Source organism: Nannobrachium achirus, assembly GCF_963921795.1.
Source record: "Nannobrachium achirus genome assembly, chromosome: 1".
Taxonomy (NCBI): Eukaryota; Metazoa; Chordata; class Actinopteri; order Myctophiformes; family Myctophidae; genus Nannobrachium; species Nannobrachium achirus.
In genome coordinates, this window is record NC_137810.1 from 63,031,077 (window position 1) to 63,053,187 (window position 22,111).

At 43.3% G+C, this 22,111-nt stretch overlaps 1 protein-coding gene across 1 annotated transcript; it reads left to right on the forward strand.

The window, feature by feature from the left end:
* Window positions 1–348: 348 nt before the first annotated feature.
* On the forward strand, window positions 349–1,719 carry LOC308289284 (mannosyl-oligosaccharide 1,2-alpha-mannosidase IB-like; the record flags this gene model as incomplete). Its single annotated transcript, XM_080730931.1, has 1 exon — window positions 349–1,719. One exon carries the CDS (start codon window positions 349–351, stop codon window positions 1,717–1,719), a length of 1,371 nt encoding a protein of 456 aa, XP_080587057.1.
* Between the last annotated feature and the right edge of the window lie 20,392 nt (window positions 1,720–22,111).

Here is a 22,111-nt window from a genome sequence, read left to right on the forward strand (position 1 = left end):
CGTGCCTCGTCCTTCCTCCATCGGAGGGCCACGCGGAGGATCTCCATGAGGTTAATCGTCCTCGTCCTCGTTGCCTTCAGCCTGTGCTTTGCAGTCTTCTCATTGTGGCCCAAGAAGGTGGTAGGGATCCCAGACCCCTACCAGGAAGAGCCCCTGGAACACAACGTGAAGGATAAACAGGACAAGGTCAGAGACGGAGGGGAACTGGAACACAATGTTAAGGACAAACAGGACAAGGTCAGAGACGGAGGGCCACCGGAAATAAAGGTGAAGGATGAATTGGACAAGATCAGAGACAGAGAGCTACCGAAACTCAATGCGGCGGTCATACGGGAAAAGATCAAAGAGATGATGAAGCATGCATGGGACAGCTACAGACAGTATGCCTGGGGCGATAATGAACTGAGGCCCGTGGCAAAGGGAGGCAATAATGACTATTTGTTTGGTGGTGCCCCACTGGGTGTGACCATAGTGGATTCTTTAGACACCCTCTACATCATGGGCCTTCATGAGGAGTTCAAGGATGGACAGCAGTGGATTGAACAGAACCTGGACTTTGACGTGGATGCTGACGTCTCTCTCTTCGAGGCCAACATCCGTTTGATAGGAGGACTGCTGTCTGCCTACTACATCACTGGACAAGAGATGTTCAAACTGAAGGCGGTGCAGTTGGCTGATAAGTTGCTTCCTGCCTTCGACACGCCTACGGGCATTCCCCGTGCCGTGGTCAACCTCAATAGTGGTGAGAGTCATGGCTGGAATTGGGCAAAAGGCAGTATTCTGTCTGAATTCGGGACTCTCCACCTTGAGTTTGTTCATCTCACCGCCATAACTGGGAAACCTGTCTACCTTCAGAAGGTAATGCACATCCGTAACCGGCTTGCCAACATGGACCGCCCCAACGGACTATATCGAAACTTTGTGAGTACAGACACGGGCGATTGGGGACGACACCAAACCTCAGTGGGAGGTCTCGGGGACAGCTTCTACGAGTACCTGCTGAAGTCGTGGCTCATGTCCGACAAGACCGACGGAGAGGCACGCAAGATGTACGACGACGCCATCGAGGCCATAGAGCGTAATCTGGTCCTTAGGTCCACTGGTGGTCTCACCTTCATCGGGGAGTGGATCCACGGTGGCCTGCAGAGGAAAATGGGCCACCTGGCTTGTTTTGCCGGGGGGATGTTTGCCTTGGGAGCCAAAGGTTCGCCAGATAACAAGGAAGGACACTACCTCCAGCTGGGAGCCGAGATTGCACGCACCTGCCGTGAGTCCTATGACAGGACGGAGTTAAAGCTGGGTCCAGAGACCTTCGCTCCTGACCAATGGGCCACACAACCCGGTGCCAGCGGTTTGAATCGAGACTACGTCCTGCGTCCAGAGGTCATCGAGACGTACTTCTACATGTGGAGGTTAACCCATGACCCAAAGTACCGCCAGTGGGGCTGGGAGGCTGCGCAGGCTATAGATATGTACTGCAGGGTGAGCGGGGGTTTCTCCGGGCTAACAGACGTCTACTCGTCCCATCCGCAACACGACGACGTGCAGCAGAGCTTCTTTCTGGCTGAGACACTCAAGTATCTGTACCTGTTGTTCTCCAGCGACGACCTGTTGCCGTTGGATAAGTGGGTGTTCAACACAGAGGCTCATCCTTTGCCTGTACTCCACAAGGGCCACACGCTGCGTAGCAGCCCTCCCATAGCCATAGGCAGACCATAGTACCATGCATAGTAATACATAAGGACCGCAGGTCTACACTGGCACACACAGACAGGCAGAGAAAGAGATGGAGGGGAACTCCTCCTGCCACCTTCAGGAATACCAGGGGGATGAGCAGAGTGGAGCACATGTTTCTTTTTTTCCCCTTGGACGCAAACTACAGTGATAATAGCAGATCTCACAAGTCACAATGTGTCGTGATGCAACACGTTGTGAATATGTAGATCTGCTATGTTCACTACTTTTTAAGTTAGAAATGGAATTTGTATTTATTTATTTTAATTTTTTTAGTTTGAGAAAAGGTTATTTTGAAATAATAATAGTAAAACCCGACACACTGTTTGCTTTAGACTCTTCTGCTCAGCAGACTGGAGAAGGGACAGAAACCCCCTCTGGTAGATGTCTATACTTTATCTATACTGTATCAGCTGCAGCTACTGAAACTCCCTCATGAAACCTCTATTCTATTTCTAAAGAAATATGCCAGCATTTAATTACTTTTACAATATTTTCTTTCAATATGAATGTTATATTATCGCTCTCTTTCTTTTTTTGTACTAACAATGATGTGTAGGGATTCATCATGTGTTTGTTTGTGTACCTGGATTCCAAATATGGACATGCTCACGGTTGTGAGGCAACAGTTGATGTCAGCACACATTCTCGCCGTTTCGTCTGTGTGTGGTACCAGGCCAGGGCTTGATCAGAGAGGGAGACTCATCTTGTGGAATGGGATGGGAGAAGAATGGCAGGTAGATAAGTTTGGTTTAATGAAAAAAGATATTAGGCTTTTGGTCATTAGGCCAGTGGTGTCGCACCAAATTCTGGGCCCTGGGTACAAGGATTCCCTGTGGGCCCCCCATGAATGTTCTTCATAGCGGGAGGGAGTTTAACCCGTTTACCGCGATGGGAGCCGATGATTACGCATTATTTTGTGCTTTAACTATTGACAAACAGCAGATAGACAAGCTCCTGAACATTTGTGCAAGTCTTTGAATATTTCAAATCCCTCTATGTTGTTAAAATGTTTCCCATCTCAAAATATTTAGTTCCAGGGACCCCCTATAGGCAAAGTTTTAGTTACAAATGTTCGCTTAAGAAATACATATATTCAAAGATTTGCACACATTTTCACGACTTTTGAAAAATAGAAGATCTACAAGCTTGCAGCGCAGCACTCGGTGCCGCGTTGTGCGTGCGTCTGTGTGCGCGTGGGCGAGCGTTTGCACGTGACGTGAGGTGACGTGACGTATGCCACCTTGTATAGCTGCTATTTTTGGGGATTCTGGGAAATTGCAAGTGTGGTTGCACTGACACGAGTCACGAGGAATCCACTAGGAAATGAATTCCGTCTTACCATTTATTGCGACCGTCAAGTTGCAAGTTACTATGAAAACCTCCACTGGCTGTCTGTCAGTCAGTCAGTCTGTCCGTCACATTACGTCACACTTTGGCCCTACTCTTATCTCCGGCACCGTTTCCCCTATCCATGCCAAACTTTGCACACACACTCCTTGGCTGGCAAAGGCATGTGAGTGTCTCACATGCCCCTCTTCTAGTGCCACCGTGAGGTTGCTTTTTGCAGACAACATTAATGGACACTGCTCCTGCAGATGTTGAACCAATGCCACTTACAGGGCAATTTGTGTATACATGCGACCTGGCGGTCGCTTATCTCCCGATTAGGGAGTCTTACTGGTATTAGATATTGTGATGTCAAGTGAAGCATGACCAATCCTGTCAATATAATGTACAATATAATTACCAATCAGAAAAGGGATGGAAAAGGTCCATTGAATTCAGTGGACTTTTGGGATTACAGAAAGGTTAAATGAAAACAGGTTTACTTTAGGTGACATAAAGGTTCTCTGACCAAGAACAATAGTCTGGTTGCCTATAGCAACCACACTAATAAAAACACAAATCTCTTATGAGGGTCTCAGGTGAGCACCTCAATGTTAAATTGGCTATTCTTTTCAAAAATATGAAAAGGTATGCTTTGGAAAATGGTCTGAAATCAAATAAAGTGTACATGGTTTGAACATGCACAGTACATTATGAGCTCTGTCTGAACCAGTCGCACAGATATGGGCTGTCTTCCTCCATTATGGGCATTCCCATATGAAGTCCTGTTAGATATGGGCTTAATATTGATGACATCAGGGATCTCCAAATATGGGCATAAAGGGGATTCAGTTTGAGTGGTTCCATGACATCACAACATACAATATATTGTATGTCCATACAATAGATCCCTATCTGAACCAGCCACACACATATGGGCCATGTCTTGGCCATCTGGCCAGTGACATCAGGGATCTTCATATATGGGCATAAAAGGGATTCTGGGGAATACCCAATTACCCATATATGGGCTTTTACATATGTGATGTCACCTGTGATATCACCTGTGATGTAACAGTGATGTGTCAAGGGAACCAACCCATAGACTGTAAAAATGTGTACATACACACGTCTACACGGACACGGACAAGCTGTGACATTTCTCATGGTAAACTGCGACCAATAAATAAGTGATGTCTTGGAAACAAGTGCACAAAGTACATTTAAGTACTGTACTTAAGTACAATTCTGTGGTATTTTTACTTTTACTCTATTACATTTATTTGACAACTTTATAGTTACGAGTTAATTTGTTGATTGATTATTATTACAAAACATACAAACCACTACATTTCATCCATTTGAAAATAGCCGATCTACAAGCTCACAATGCCAATAGATTATTATACATTTTATTCATTGTGAAATGGGACATTCTGCACAATGAGTACTTTTAGTACTTTAATTACTGACCCTGAACCTTGTAGTAACCTGGGCATAATTCCACATATTGTCCGTCACATGCAGCAATGGGAAGGTAACAAAGTAGATTTAAGTACTGTACTGTGTATTGGTATGGAAATAAACAGAAACGTCACCATAGAGTACCCTCATTTGAAAAGATTTGCCAAAGCCCCCTATAAACAAAACTTTGTATGGCTCTTGCAGTGATTTTGAACCATTTTAATTTCAAGGACCCCCAGTTTGACATCCATTAGGCTACGGACCCCCATTTAATGTCATTTCTATATCTGGGAGCCCACATGGCTATCACAGCATTTAAAACAGATTTCTGACTTGAGAATGATGAAGGATATACAGTACAAAATTGTATTCCTCTTCATTTTAAGCTAACATATTAAAATGGAATATACAATAGATTACATATAATGTAGCCTCGGAAACCCAGGCTTTTATTTTGGTGATCATATAATGTGGTAATGGTAGTGGCCTACTGGAGATGATTGTAATGCACACTTCGGACTGCAGATAGCAGCATTGTTATATCTCTGAGACTGGTCTCTCTCCACTGTCACTCACTGCTACAAAAATAGGCTATTAACCCTTAAGTGCAGTTCGGGTCATTTTGACCCGTTTTACATTTTCATTTGGAAAAAAAAGGTAGAAGTTTAAAAATGTTCCACCTGAAACTCACTGGCCTTAAAGATTTGTCTGAGATGAACATGTAAAAAATATATTTTTGCACTACACCCATGCTACACCCCCCTCATATTTTTTGAACCTTTAGTGCTGTTCGGGTCATTTTGAACCGGAAGCACAGATGCACAGAAATACACAGTTTTATGCCAAAACACAGACACACAGTCACCCCAACTTCTAACACCCCCCTTCCGAAGCACCATTCCGAACCCTCCCCCCCCCCCCCCCCCTCCCCCACACCTCCCCCTCCCCACACCTAACCCTTACCCCCTCCCCTCCAAACCCCCCAACCCAACCCAACCCCACCTTCCTCCCAAAGTAACACTGTAATTCAGGGGTGCTGTGGATGAAAATGTTGTTTACAGGGGTGCCCTGAGACCAAAGTGTTTGAAAACCTCTGTCCTAGTGTATACGTTCAAGTTTATATTCATATGTGACGTTCATGTGTGTTCACATGTGTGTTCAGCTCTATGTGAGAATGATGTCCTGTTCTTGAACCACAAGTATTCAATTAATGGGCATGTTGGAAAAAAGAAAGAAAAGAAAAGTTCATAAAAATATTGTCTCATTTTCATTGTTTCCTATAAGCATGAGCAATATTGCCCAGTATTAAATAAAGTATTTTTTTTACATGAATTTCAGCTAAATCAGTAAAAACGCCTAGCTCTTTCAGTGTTTAATGTGATATAGCAAAGCAGAAATGCAAACATTTACCATATATATCATATGAATTGTTTGGTATTGAGTCAAAGTCAATGTATCATGATGATTTGTTAAGTTAAAATTTATATTAGTGTTGTTTTTTTTAAACCAAATATCCCCCGGGTCAAAATGACCCGAACAGAACGAAGGTGTAGTGAATCTGAACAGAACTTAAGGGTTAAGGAAGAGGTATTGCATACTTTGTCAAAGCATTTTCTTTATTTTGAAAGGCTGTCAGGGAGCACCGTGTACGTGGTTCTCAACCTGTGGGTCGGGACCCCCAGGGGGATCCCCAAATTATTTTCAGGGGTGCCCAGATGATTAACTTAGTTTTCTCACTCAACAGTAAACAAACCAACATCAGGTTTAAGTGTATAGCACATTTCTAAAGTGACAATTTAAGGACTTTTTAATCTAAAATGACAAATTAAACATTGTACAAATAGTCAAATATTAGACAGAAATTGTGAAAATATCTACATGCTCACAACGCCTCGCAACATGAGGTGTTGTGAGCATGTAGATATTCTGTTTTCACAATATAACCGTGTTATACAAAATGTAATTCCTTAGTGCTCGTAATTAAAATATGATTATTTTGGGGGTCACCGCCTGAAAAGGTTGAGAACCACTAGTGTAGGACAGACAAACATTAGGAAAACTGACAGTGTAGGAGAGACAGGAAGCTGAGAGGGATACAGGGAAGGCTGGGTAAGGCAGTAGGAGCAGTGATACATTGTTTTGTATTGTACTTCTGTACTGTATATTGTTGCTGTGTGTCTGTGTCAATGTATTTTGCACACGTTGTGTGATATCTATCTAAGCTGCTGGTCCTCCTGTAGGAACCAGAGCAGCAGCATGTACCTCACCTGGTACAACATAACATACAATACACACACAGGCAATTACAACATCACTTGGTACCACAATGTACACAGACAATGATATCAAGTGGTACAATGTAGAGATGCGACGATATGAACATTTGTGACCAAAGAAATCACGATTTACGATATTATCGTGACAATCAAAATATCCCCAACATCCATTATCCTGGGGTGGAACATTATTTTTGCCAAAAAGAAAAAGCAGATCGAAGCTAACAACTTGTGAGCTTGTAGATTATTAGCAAAGAGATATGGTAGAGTGCAGGGCAGGAATTTCAGGGAGGCCATGAAGGCCATGGCCGTCCTTGCCCCTCAGTGTGGCCTTGTGCCCCTTCAAAAAATGGCATGACCTGAGGCCACAGTGGCCTTAATGCCCCAGCTGACTGTACCACTTTCTCCTCTTAATACCCGCTCAAGGACCCCTGAACTTTGAGAACCACTGGCCACTGGTGCCAGTACGCCCAGAAACGCCATTGCAGAGAACCATACCAAAACATTGTCTTCCAAGGCAATCTGAATAGTTTAAGAGCTGTGTTTCTCAAATGCCATTTGACATTAACACTCTAATAAAGAACCCAGATTTTTAAAGCAAATGAATAATGTGGATGATGTCAATATGACAATTCTTCTCTAATTGCCTTTAGTGCTTTGAAAAGTTCAAAGCTATCACTTTGGAAAAATTTGAGGTAAGAAAGTAATAAAAGGTTCAGAGATGGCCATGGAAATAATAACAACTAGAAGTTCGCGGCCGCCGCTCACATCTAGAAATCGCGCCCTAACGGGCGCTCATATTAAAAAAAAAAAAAAAAGAAGTTAAAAAAAAAAAAAAAAAAAAGTTGATGGTCAGCAAGGAACATGCGTTGTTGATTTTTGTATTATGTTTTTGAGACAATTGAACAACTGCTGAACGTGGAGTTGCAGATGCAAGACATTGGGACATACAGACATACAGACATACATACACACGACCCCATTCTGATTAGGTTGTGAGATAATACACTTGACTTTTAAAGCATCTTTTCAAAATGGATTATAAATTGCTCTATCTACACCTTCCCTCTCAGCGTTCCTACTTTCCTACCATAAAATAAAGTTCAATTGGATGACTAACCACTCTCCCTCTTTAAAAACACAGCATGTGTTCTCCATCAACACAGCATGTGTTCTCCATCATGTCTACTGGACTAATATACATTTAGTATGACCAATGCAGTAAGTTTGATTTGTGCAGGGCTGAGATTTCACTGCAGATAGTCTACATTTCAAAATCATCCTAACCCTTAAATTCAATTATTTATTTCAATGGACTAAACCTTGTTTTATTTGATGGCCTTCCTGCCCTAGCATTTGGCCTTTGTGCCCTCCCAAAATTTACAACAACAAAGGCCAATTGGCCTTGCCCCTAAAACGACGAAATTCTAGGCATGGTAGAGTGAAAAAAGACTGTATCAAGTACATATTATAAGTACGTTTTACCAATACGTTTTACCAACCGGATATGCAACTCGGCAAATAAAAGGTGAATTGATCCCAGTGCATGACAGAGGACGATATAACGATAAATTAAATCTCCACAATACGATTATTGTGAGTGTTTTTTATCACGATAAACGATAATATTGCTTATCGTCCCATCCCTAGTACAAAGATATACACAAACAATAATGGTTTGGTTTTGATTAGATCAGAATAGCCATGTAACTGTGTATTTACGGATATTTAAAGGGGAAGACCACCCATTTTCAATATTGAACTGTGTCATTAATATACCTTAGAGGAGTTGTGTGGAAATAGAAAAAAAGTTCCCCCCCTTCTGTGTTGCCTAGAACTGGAGGATTGATTTGGGGGTTTGTATTGTAAATACAATTGATGACATCACACATTGTACTTTACAATACAAAGCCCAAAATCAATCCTCCAGTTCTAGGCAACACAGAAGGGGGGGGGGGAACTTTTTTTCTATTTTCACACAACTCCTCTAAGGTATATTAATGACATATTTCAATATTGAACATGGGTGGTCTTCCCCTTTAAGGGCTTGTATCACAGCTGACTGAGTATTAGATTCCTCTACAGTGTTGAGAACTGCTAAAGTCAGGTTCTATTGTGAAAATAGTAGATCTAAATGCTCATGGGGCAGAAACCTTGGATCTCATATTTCATATTTTTCTCTAAATTAATGGCATGCATGGCCACATCCTCCCTAAGAGTGTCAGAAGTAGTGAAAATAGTACAATGCACAGCATGTATCGACACGCACACACACACACACACACGCACACACGCACACACGCACGCACGCACGCACGCACGCACGCACGCACGCACACACGCACGCACACACACACACACACCTGCTGTCGGGCCAAAACCTCCTAACTCCAAAATGTTCATTTTTGGGAAAATGAGCTCAAGTGGACCAAAGGGATTTTTACTACCTTTCATTGGTTCAATATTATTTTAACCAACACATAGACGTAAAGGGTGTTCAATAGCACATATTTATGAAAAAAAAAGAGAGGACCAATCGGGTGGAGTTAGCTGGTTTGGCAGAAAGTGTGGAGTTAGGAGGTTTTGTCTCAAGCACTTTTTACTACTTTCCATTGGTTCAATATTATTTTAACCAAAACTCAAATGTAAAGGGTGTTCAATATTCCTGATTTATCCCCCAAAAATATCTAAACCCTCAAAAATGGAGTTAAGAGTGTTGGCCAGACAGTGACTATATGAAGTATGAAGTCCAATTGTTTGATGTGAAATGAAATGTTTACCATAATAAACAACGGGCACCCTGGGAGCGTCAGGTCAGGGACAGTCCATTATTAAACTTTATTTATGGGTTTGTGTGTGTGTGTGTGTGTGTGTGTGTGTGTGTGTGTGTGTGTGTGTGTGTGTGTGTGTGTGTGTGTGTGTGTGTGTGTGTGTGTGTGTGTATTACAGAAATTGTAGGATTCAATGTACGGTATAGCTGCAATGTTGGTGAGTTAAACGTTGTTTTATACAATCAGAATCTTACTTTTCTGTTTGGATATATGGGCTGTCAAGCATTGGTATTGCAACTCTATAGGTCTATTCGAGATATAGGATAAGAGTCGCTTGCGGCTAGCCTTACATATCACACATCCTTATGTTGGAGGAATCCTCTGAAAGCACGGGAGACCAAGCATTTCTTCTGTTTTGGCTGTTTCTATACACATTAACAGTATAAATTAAGGTTTTCTTTAAAGTACATACATACCTCCCTCTGAAGCAGGAGATTGGTCAGGTTCAACCTCTTGAACGAGTACGGCTACAAAGTCATCTGCTCCGGGGACGGAGTCATCTTAGACCAGACTCAGCAAGTTCATGATGGTGGAACACGTGTGCAGTAACACTGGGCTCTTGGGGCCTTGCAGGCATTGATGGTCCTAATCTCAGACTGTGCAGAAGGCATGGAGCCTCTTTTAGCTACACCTGTAAACATTTAAAAACATTAACATCTAAAGCCACTTTGTGGAGCAGCTATTACAGACATAATGGCCTGTTTTATAAAATGTTCATTGAATGCATGTTTGCATATTTGGATCATTAAGTTGTTACCTCTGGGATCTGAAGAGCTTTGTGATTGGCTGTCACGACTTTCAAGAGACAATGTTCGCGGAAAAGCCTGGAAGGATATATTGGAAGATAATTGTGTGAAAATAGAGAACACAGCTCCTGATATTTAACCACTTGAACACACCCCTTTCTGGGGGGAACATTTGCTAAAAAATTGCAGATCTACAAGCTCACAGAAAGCTGCAATGCGACCCGTTGAGGGGGTCCGCTCTCCATTCCGACATGCTGCTATTCCGACATTGACTTCTAATTGTCGGAGTGTCAGCACTTCCATAGAGGTTAGGGTTAGGGTAGACTGGGATCACTTCACTTTTCGGGATTGTAACCGGTCTGGAGCGGAAACCACAAAACGTCATGTTGTAGTACTCAAAGGACTACAATTTGGCCGGAACTATCCACCGGAAACAGTTTTAACCCAAAATAATTCACCTGCGCTCAAGGACATACTTTTAGGGCCTATCTAATAAAGTCCTTGATGCGGAGTAGTTTTGCTTTTGAATTTTCTTTTTGGTATATGCATCTTTTAGTCCAACTTGTAGCAACTGGAAAGACTACACTAGGCTACTTGAGCATTTTAATAGAGATTGGGGAAACAAACGGAGGGAACCAAATCAAAGCGACGCAGCTTCTTCTAGTGGTTTTCGCGCTTTAGGCGGAAACCAAACGGCCTGTTGTGAACGAACACCAGGCTTTCTCTCAGAAAGCCTGGTGGGCGAGGTTAGGGTTAGGGTTAGTGTCGGAATGGGGGGATGCACCCCACATTGAGAACCTATATGTGCTATTTTTGGCAAAGAAAGTTGGTGTGGACTGAAGAAAGTGGCCCATGTAGAGAAGTCTAGAGGGTTTAAGTGGTTAACTTCGCAGAGGGAACTGAATCACTGTTAATTGAGACAGACTGAATCAGCATGGCACTGCTGGCCTAGACACTGATCTCTGAGAATATCCCCATCCTGGTTGGGATAAAAGGCCAGTGGTTCATAATGGTGCGTTCGATAGCCATCTGGACATCTTGCAACTGGTCCTCGCTAGAATACTGCCAGATGGCATTACGGACCATGGCACCATACAGGTAGTGCAGAAAACCCTCCACTGCTGCAGTCTTGCCATCAGCCGCTGTGCATCCCTGGAAGGCTGTGGCGGGAAACAGAGAACAATCAATGCAGTGTGCATTCAGTCTGTTGATTACCATTTAAAAGAATATAAAATAGAGAGAAAATAGCCAATCTACAAGCTCACAATGTGCCGGAGTGTGAGCTATTTTCACTTGTTTTGTGCAACACTTGTAAAAGTAGGGCATTAATGTATGAAATGCTTGTCCTGCTTCCAAACGTGTAGGAGAAATCCTTAAATTAAAATGACTCCAAGGAAAACAGTAAAAGGTTTTCTATACACTATACAGTACATAATATAGCCTACCTCCTTTTGAAGACTGCTGTTGATGTTCATTTGTATACATCTAAAATACTTTGCAGCACTGCAGATGAGATGAGAGAGAGGTGAACAACAATAAATTCAACTTCCTCGCACAGTGATTAATACATGTGTACTGTATAAAAACCATTGCAGTCCTACGACTTTTTACCTAAAAATGTTGTCAGATGACAGATGTAGCCTACACATGGCGTTAAAGGAAACATGGATGATGTGACACAAACACAGGGCTACTAAACACACACTTCCCCAGCTTGGTGGTGGTGTTTGCTGTGTAGTACAGTATGTGCATAGCATGCAAAAACGACTTACAAACTAAATTAATTCACTGAAAGTTTCTTCAGAAAGTCATAGATTGCTTACATTCATAGATTGCTTTCCAGTAGGCAACCTTATGTCCAGTTGCTCTGTGGACATAAGGTGCTTTTTTCCCCACAGTTCACACATTGGCAGGCTAGCTACAAGACCTGGGCTGGCTTAAACAAAGCCTCCCCTAACCCTCATCCTGAAACATAACCATCTCAACATAATGTATTAACTTGTACTTGTTGTACTTACACAATTGTAAGAATGAATACATTACCCAAAGTAAATTTTTATGTGAGCATGTTACCATTGGTAATCCCCCATGGATTCTGGGATAAGGTAAAAACATGTGTATCAAGATTCATTTGGAACAAAAAGAAACCAAGAATAAGAACATCTATATTAGAACATAGTAAGGAGTGTGGAGGACAAAATATACCCAATTTTGAACTGTATTATATATCCTTTATACTTCGCCCCTTACAACAATGGTTTGAAAATGAAGGTGGGGCACCTTGGGTTCAGATAGAAAAAAACATTGTCTTACCTTTCTTACTGAGAGATACCTTGCTTTGTAATCTAACAGAAGAATACTGTTTGGAGAGTTTTGGTCCTATTATTGCTCATGCTGTCCGAATATGGAAACGCACAGAGAATATCCTCAAATGGGAGAATCTCTGGCACAAACACACACCAATATTCAGAAATAACCGATTAATGATAGGGCACAGACCCATCATTTTCCACGAATGGCAAAGGCGCGGTATTAATATCCTCCCAGACATGATGAGCAATGATGGACTGATGACGTTCCAAGAACTAAAATCAAAGTTTAATTTGCCTGGTTCATCGTTTTTCTTTTATTTACAGTTACGCACTGCAATGCGTACATATGGAGTACCCTGGAGTGATAACCTCCCTAGACACCCAATAGTAGAAATGGTCACTTCCAAGACCACCAAAGGTTTTGTCTCCCATGTTTACGGAGAACTACAAAAAGTATCGAATACCTTCATGGGAATTACAACAATTTGGAACATAGACCTAAAAGACCACGGACAAGCAGATTGGAGAAGAGTGTGGAGTAACATTGCTATAACTTCCCGTAATTATAACCATCAGATGATCCATTATAAATTGATACACAAATTCTATCTAACTCCAAGAAAATGTTGTCAACTTCAAATGGTACCAAATCCCCTTTGCACTCTATGCCCTTTAAGGACTGTAGGCACATATATGCATATGTTCTGGGAGTGCCCCAGTGTAAAGACATTTTGGTCTCTGGTGGCCCGAGAACTATCACAATTGTTTGAGTTTGAGGTCCCATGTTCACCCCTGATCATGTTGTTAAATGATGACTCCACACTCCCCATACCAATCACACAAAAAAAGGTCTTCTTTGCTGGAATTACTGCCGCAAAGAAACTCCTGGTGTCTAGGTGGAAACCTCCACATTCTATGTCACTTCAAAAATGGAAACTATCCTTTCTGAATGTTCTAGGTTTAGAAGCATCAATTGCAAGAGCAAATGGGGCAAAAAGACAATCTATTGATGCTCTCACTCTTGCTATAGGAAAGATGAAGGCTCAATTATGAAATGTAAAACAAGGCATTCTGTGTTCGTGTTTTTTGCCACCGTAAGCCTTATATAGACAACGATGTCATTTGACAATGTATTGTAATGTCTCGAGTAGTGTCATCTTGGAACCTGGGGGAAGGCAGGGGGAGGGAGAAAGAGAAGTGGAGAGAAGGTAGCCCTGTACACAATCATAAGGCAAGAGATATAACAGGCAGGACTCAATTTGTGGACGTATTTTCTTTTGTTTCTTTGTGAAATTTTTATTTTATGTTCTACATCTGTAACCTGTATCTGAAATGAAAATGGTATCGATGATGTGAAAAAGGGGCTGCCCTTTTCAATGAAAAATGAAAATGAATAAAAATTTGGTCACAAAAAAAAATAAATGTATTAACATTATGCATTTCTGATTAATTTCGCAATGTATTCTAGGATAATTCTAATACATTATCATTAATTTATCCGCCAAAAGTTATTCCCGACCTACTGTTGTTATGAAGGAGGAAAGTACCTTATGAAAGTACCTTATGTACTTTCACCAATGGGCCTGGTGTACAAGATACACTACACCACTATGATACCCAAGTACCTGTCAAAATACTTTATAAACATTAAGGATGTCCATAATTACAACACCAGAGGCAGCGCCACAGATCACTTTCAACCCAGAGTCAAAACCAACAAAGGGTCAAACTCTTTTTTCTGCTATACCACCAAAATGTGGAAAGCCTTACCGAAGGCCACAAAGGAGTGCGGATCACTAGCATCCTTTAAAATTGCCCTGAAAAACCACTTACAGGCAGCAGCCGTTCGCAACTGGTAAAAAAGAATCTAGCCCAACCCTACCCTCCCCTGCCCCTTCTTTGTATATACTGTTTGTTTTGACTTACTGTCTTCTATTTTGTTTTTCTTTACATATCTACTGCATAGTACTGTGTTCTATTTGTCTGTCATTCAATGTTATATGAGATACTTCAATGGTTTCCAGTGGAAATAAGCTTAGTCTTTTCATGGATCTCCTTTTAGTAGACCTTGTACCAGTGAACTGTACCGTCATGAAACTGTACCTTTTCCTATGCAAACTTCTAATAAAGTCTTCAATCAATCAATCAATGTAAGTTACAAAGCATTCACCATTCATGCTTCTAGCGCCCTCTACTGTTGACCGGTAGTTAGTACTCTGGAAGAAGCAAGGACCAGCGAGGATGTAACCTCGCGTCACCAGGCTTTCTCGCGAGGATGAGTTGTTTACAAATGAAAACGCCTCAGCGTCGAGCAGCGCTCCTATTGGTCCAGCTGCTCGGCAGCGGGCCAATAGCGTTGAGCAGCGCTCCTATTGGTCCACTGGGACAGCGCTCGAGCATTTTTCCGGTTTAAACCTTTAAACAGGTGTTCTTGGATGTTAACGTTCAGTGCTCATCTGGACTTCATTGAGATCAGACGTGCATTTTAGCTGCGCCACCAGAGAACCGTTACTGACCAATCACTGCTGACTGCTGCTTTTCATCAACGCCTGTCACCCTTCCGTTGCTGTTGTTTCACCGTTTACACTTTTCATTTGATTTTTTGACATTTGAACACTTTTTGGATCCAGTCTTCAGGTTAACCAACCGAGGTAAGTTTTTTTCCTCTTAACGGGACAGACAGACAGACAGACAGACAGACAGACACACACACACACACACACACACACACACACACACACACACACACACACACACACACACACACACACACACACACACACACACGGACGTGTTTGTAGTAGTTTACGACTGTTGTGTGTCATTTTCAACCATATTTAGTTTAACGTTTGTAGTAGGCTACAGTATAGTTAGCTGGTTGTTTGTTTACATTTGACTGAAAGACGGGAAGCCGTTGTAGTTTAAATCATAGATTCGGTCATCCTGTGTCGCTTGTTAAAATTAACTGATTTAATCTTGGTAGAACAGTTGGTAGAAGTGCTTTTGGGTGAGTTTTGTTTGTTTTCAAAACGTTAACCGAACACACACACGCACACGCGCACACACACACACGGACACACGTGTTTGTAGTTGTTTAACCGTTGTGGGTAATTTTCAGCCATATTTAGTTTACTGTTTTTAGTACAGTAGCTGCTAGCTGGTTGTTTGTTTACATTTGTTGCGGTGGTTAACGGTTTGACTGAAAGACAGGAAGCCGTTATCATTTAAATCACAGACTCAGTCATCCTTTGTCGCTTGTTGTTAAAATTAACTGATCTAATCTTTGTAGAACTGTTAGTTGCTTTTGGGTTAGTTTTTGTTTATTTTCTAAAGTTAACGGAACACACTCTAGACTAGAGGTTTCAGAGCATAGCCTAGCCATGCTGCCTCTCCAGTGTGTTAACCGGCTGTGGCCCAAGAAGGTGGATGATAGTCTGACGAGCCATAACTGGCTCCAGGACATCTCCGCCCTTGGTGCCAACAGCATAGTCCCCCAGCCAGGAGGAGGTCTCTGCAGGGAGCCTCTCTCCGTCCCCACCCAGCAGCCATTGGTTTTGTCTGTGGTTGCTTTGGCCCCTCTGGCCATTGGCTTTCCCTTGACCCCGGTCATGCCCACACCAGTGGCTTGCAGCCAGGCCCAGCAGAGCTCAGGCGTTGTGACGCACAGCCCCTGCCCCGGTGTGGTGGGCTACAACACCAACGCCCATGAGAAGCCACACTACTCCTGTGCCACGCTGATCTTCATGGCCATACAGGCCAGCGAGAAGAGAAAGCTCAGACTGACCTCTATTTACGAGTGGTTCAGAGAGAACTTCTCTTTCTACCGCTGTGCCAAAACCAACTCCTGGCAGAGCACCATCCGGCACACCCTGCCCGTCAACGAGGGCTTCATCCAGCTCCCAAAGGAGAAAGGCGAGTCGGGAAAGGGGCGCTTCTGGACCGTTGACGCGCAGCATGTTGAGCGCCTCAGCAGCGGCGTTTACAAAGTCCAGATCGACCCCAGGTCCGGCTCGCCGCAGCTCCCCGGGCACTGTGAAGAGGTCACTTGCACGGAACAGAACGTGCCGAGCCAGGAGGTTGGCGGGCGCAAGAGGAAGCTCCCCCAAGCCTCTGTAACTAGCCAGGCCAAAGTCCCCCGCGCGCTCCCTCCTGTCCAGCACCAGCTTACGGAGCTCTGCAGTGTGGCAAGCTCTGCTGTCTCTGTGCCTCCTCCTCCTCCTAGCTTTGACTTGGATAGGCCCCCAGACAGTCAGTTTACCATCCCCGTACTGGAGAACCCGGTGGCTGACTATGACTGGGAAGCCTTCCTTGATCCAGTCTTGAGCGAGGATTTGAGCCAGGACAGTGGGGAGCCACATAGCTCTGCTGTCTCTGTGCCTCCTCCTCCTCCTAGCTGTGACTTGGATAGGCCCCCAGACAGTCAGTTTACCATCCCCGTACTGGAGGAGCTGGTGGCTGGCTTTGACTGGGAAGCCTTCCTTGATCAAGCCTCGAGCGAGGATTTGAGCCAGGACAGTGGGGAGCCACATAGCTCCATCCCCGCAGAGGAGGATCGGACGATCGACTTCTACTTGAAGTCCTTCCTCGATTCTGCTTTCGGCGGGGAGCTGAGTCTGAACAGTGGGAGCTGCTGAGACCTGTTTAGTTGAGGCTTGCTGGAGTTTCCTCCTTGATGTCCATGTAGGGTTGTTGTTCACCAGGGCTTGTCCACACACCGGTGGGCTTGTGCAGTGTGCACCTCGCCTCTGGGGACCACTGCTGGTAAAGTTAATTAGTTAGTTAATTAATTAATTGATCTGTTTCATACTGTGTGTGCAGTAGGTGTAGGTCTAGATGTCATTGTCAATCCATGGATTGTAGTCCTTAGGGTGGTTGTGTTTCTAGCCTTTGTTGCAACAGTTCACAAATCTTGCTGCTGTGTTCACACATTGTTGTATTTCTCCCAGTAGGTATGGGAGTTTTCCCATCATTTGTCATGTTTTCAAACTCACTCACTTCTACATAAATGCATCAGTGTGTCTGTTATGTCTTGACTTGTCAGTCGTGTATCACGCAGGAGGTTCCCCAGACTGGAGGTGGATGTCCCCCCAGTCAGAGTTGGTCAGTCGAGCCTCTCTCCTGATCACTCCTGGTGCGCGTGGACGTGCTTCCAGAAAGGGGAACGCTATTTGTATCTGTCTGTTTGTTGTGGACCGTGCTGGAGTTTCCCCGGACTGGAGGTGGAGGTCCCCCCAGTCAGAGTTGGTCAGTCGAGCCTCTCTCCTGATCGCTCCTGGTGCGTGTGGACGTGCTTCCAGAAAGGGGAACGCTATTTGTGTAACCCGAGCTGAGGTAAGAACGTTACTTTTTTCTGTTGGCTTATATGGTTTAAAGTTTAACATGAAGTAGTAATAGTCAAATTAGAAATAGTTTTTGTGAAGATAAAGGGAGAAATTCAACAAAAATCTCTGTTTGTTGTGGACCGTGCTGGAGTTTCCCCGGACTAGAGGTGGAGGTCCCCCCAGTTGATGTTGGTCAGTCGAGCCTCTCTCCTGATCGCTCCTGGTGCGCGTGGACGTGCTTCCAGAAAGGGGAACGACTCTGAGGTAAGCATGTTTACTTTTTGTCTGTTACTTGGTTTAGACTTTAGAGTTTTAACATCAAGTTGTTGTAGTCATTTTAAGAATTGGGGGCAAAATTATAAAAAGCTACAAAAAAAAGCACAAAAAATAAAAATGCTAAAAATAATATCTATATCAATCAATATCTGTCTGTCTATACTGTGTATATCTATATTGTGTTTGTATGTACTGTATTATACGGTATATCACACAATCTAAACATTCTGGGGCGTCTGGGTGTTGTAGAGAGTAGAGTCAACACTCTTCCAACACCGCAGTTACCTGGGTTCAATATCCAGGTATCTCCAGCTGAGCTGGGTGCTTCAACAAACACAATTGGCCATGTTGGGTGGGAAGCTAGTGAGGAACAAGTGATCATGTCCTTTTTGCTGCACTGCAGGATGTACATCAAGATTATTATAGTTCTGAATATTTTATTAGTTTGTATTTAGTTTTGACTCCATATTTTTGACCTCAGTTTAGTTGTAATTCGTTTTTAGAGTGTGCATGTTGGTTAATTTATATTTTTAGTGAAAAAGCTGACAGGATAATGCTGCCTTGTTGATGACTAGCTGCGTTTGCTAGTCGTCCTTTATGAAGGGCAGAAGGAGACTGTAGACATAGGCTGTTACATTGCCACTCGCTAGTGAGCCTGCCCCTTTATCCGATTGCTAACACAGGCGCCTACGACCCCAGAAATCCTAGTTTTTGTTAATATTGTAATATGGGATATTTGTCAGGGGTTAAGGTTCTAGTTTTTGTTATTTAGCTAATGTAATTTACCTATTATAACCTTGATGCACATAGTAGTTATACCTCCACATGTGAGGGGAGGTTGCAGCAACAGGGACTCCAAGATACTTGGGGAAAAATGGGAATTGGCAATGACTAAATCGGTCTTCTCCCTGGATTGTTACGTTGCCGTCGTGGAGAAGCTTCTCACTAAGGACAATCCATAGTCCTCCATATTGGGGGTTGGGCATGAGGTTAACAACTTCATCCCTTAAAACAAACATGTTACAAAAAGTATCACAAAATCAAAACATTCCAGAATTCCAAGCAGATGCCAGCCACAACAACACATGTGCACAGTATGTGTGTCCCCCTCCTGGGAAGCCTTGAGCATTAAATGGAATCTCTTGGACCCAGAAGAAGCCACCAAAGACTTTAATGTAAGAACTATTATTTAAACTGTCATGTGACTCATAAGTCAGTGCCAATGTTTCCTTTTTGCTGACCCATTCAGAACAGAGCTCTGCTGTGAAGGAAACAGGTGTGTGAACTATGAGCCACTGGCATCCGGAGCAGCTTCCAGAGATGCTTGCAATGAAGTCGACCCTTTCAAACGCAGTCCGAAACATGGAGGAGCTGAGACCTGAACACATCTCGCAAGCTTTCATCCAAACTCAACGGTAAATATGTGTACTTTCCTTTTTTTTCATGCAATAGAAGTCCCTTGGTAATGCATCCAATAAGCCTGCCATTGTTTGTGCCTTGCTCAACACACTGAGCATGCAGCTACACAGTATGTAGAGGATAGCGCAGTAGTCAAATGACCCTCATCTTGTGAGATTGTGTTGCATTGCTTTTACCCTTTGCCTTTCAGCCCCCTCCCCCCTTTCTCTCACTCACTCATGTCCTCTCCTCCCCATCCATCCATCCATCCACTTAACCATACTCTTTCCTTCCTCTCTGTCTGTTGTGCTCCAGATCCTCTCAGTTCTCTCAAGGCGATGGCTGTAAGAGCAGTGCTAAGATCTCATCTGGATGGAGAGATCCCACCTACCAGACAGATCATCATCATCATCATCCTGTAGTCCTACTAGCAGACAGGTCAGCATGCAACATCTCCACCACCACCTACATTCTGTAGAGTCCTACTAGCAGACAGGTCAGCATGCATTCCTCACGTTTAACTCAGCTGTCATGTTAGCCAGTTGTTAAATAAGTGTGTGTCTCATTCAGTGTTTAGTGATTTATGGCCATTTTATTGATAGTCGTTCTATGGTGTCATTCATTCATCTCACATCACTTTTCTGTGTGCTTTTCTGTGTGATACTTCACTGCTATGTGTGCACTGAACGTGATGTGTAATGGTATGTCCTATGGTAATCTGTTGTCTGCTTTATGGTAATGTTTTGCAACCAAATTAATGTTTTCTTTAATCTTTGGCCAGTATAGTTGTACATAGTACCTCTCTGGTCAAAACGTAAACAGTCTTAAGCTGTATAAAGATCGGCTGTTTTTACTAGTTTAGTTAAAAAAATTTAAATGATAAAAACAAACGGTTTTGGACATGCATGGTTTCCACCCGACAACGACGATATGCTGCTTTATAAGATATTGTTTTATTCTTAATTGCGACCGTAGGTCGCATTTACTACCAAAACCTCCACCGGCTGTCCGTCAGTGAGTCAGTCCGTCAGTCACACGTCACACGTCACACTTTTGCCCTGCTCATATCTCCACAACCGTTGCCCCCATCCATGCCACATTTTGCACACACACTCCTTACCTGCCAAACTACAACCTCCAAGGACCCCCGGAGCTCCAGGGACCCCCAGGTCCCTGGGGGACCCCCAGGTGTAAAAAATGACCAAATGTGCAAAAATGACCAAATGACCACCCCAACGGGCCTGCTCACGGGGAATTCCTGGGGACCACCCACTCCTGGTGCTCCAGAACGGATGCAAAAGTGGTGACGCCCCCAGTGGAGGACCCCCTCCACTGCAGCTCACATAAAATGCCGTAACTCGGGCTAGGAGCGTCCGGGAGAGCCGGGGCCGGTACCTATTCGTCCGCCAAGGCAACGCCGAGACCCCACCCCTCATTTCTCACATGGCCCTCTTCTAGCGCCACCATGAGGCCGATTCTTGCAACACACATTTTTGGACACTGCTCCTACAATGTTTGCCCTAAGATCACGCAAATCGGTACACAGTATGTCTACACTCATCCCATCAACATGGATCTGTCCCATATAGCGCCACCTTCAGGCCGATTTTTAAAAACACATTTTTGGACACTGCTCCTACAGATTCTGCCCTAAAATCACAAAAATCACTACACAGTATGTCTACACTCATGTCATCAACATGGATCAGGAAGATTTTGGAAAAACTCATTTTTGCCCTATTTGTGGAGATAAGCGTCGCTTATCTCCCGATTAGGGAGTCTTACTGGTTTTATGGAGTGATGTGTGTTTTGCATTTTTGAGTATTGTGTGTTAAACCCTCGGTACAATGTTTATTATTGATGTAAAAGAAGACAAAATAAGTTCAGATGGTTTTTGCCTTTCTGTGAGAGACAGTTTGTCCTGCATTCATTCATCTAACATCACTTTTCTGTGTGACTCTTCTCTTTAAAGGGGACATTGTGAGGAAAGAGGCCTGCTCATCTTGACTGGCGAACCCACTGCTTAACCTGCCTGTTTCCTTAGGAGAAGTCACCACTGCTCCGACTGCACACTTGGGTACTTCTATTCTCCTTTTTACCTTTTGGACTGAGGATGATTCTTTTTATATTTATTTTTTTGTGAGGACTGTTTAGTCTTAATTCTCTTTTTTTCTTTTTTGGCTCAACGGACAATAGGCTACATTTCAGGTTGGATCTTTTGAAGGTTGAATAATCTGAAGGTTCATGGGTCAGAGTAATTTTGTATAGACATATAAAGTTTCCTTTTCATTTAATGCTTAGCTACTCAGTTCTGAATTTGATTGTTCACAGGGGTTAAAGTTCTCAGTCCTGGGAACTGATTTCAGTCTTGAGGATTCCATAGGGGCTATTTCTGAGATCAGTGCAGAATCACAATCACATCGC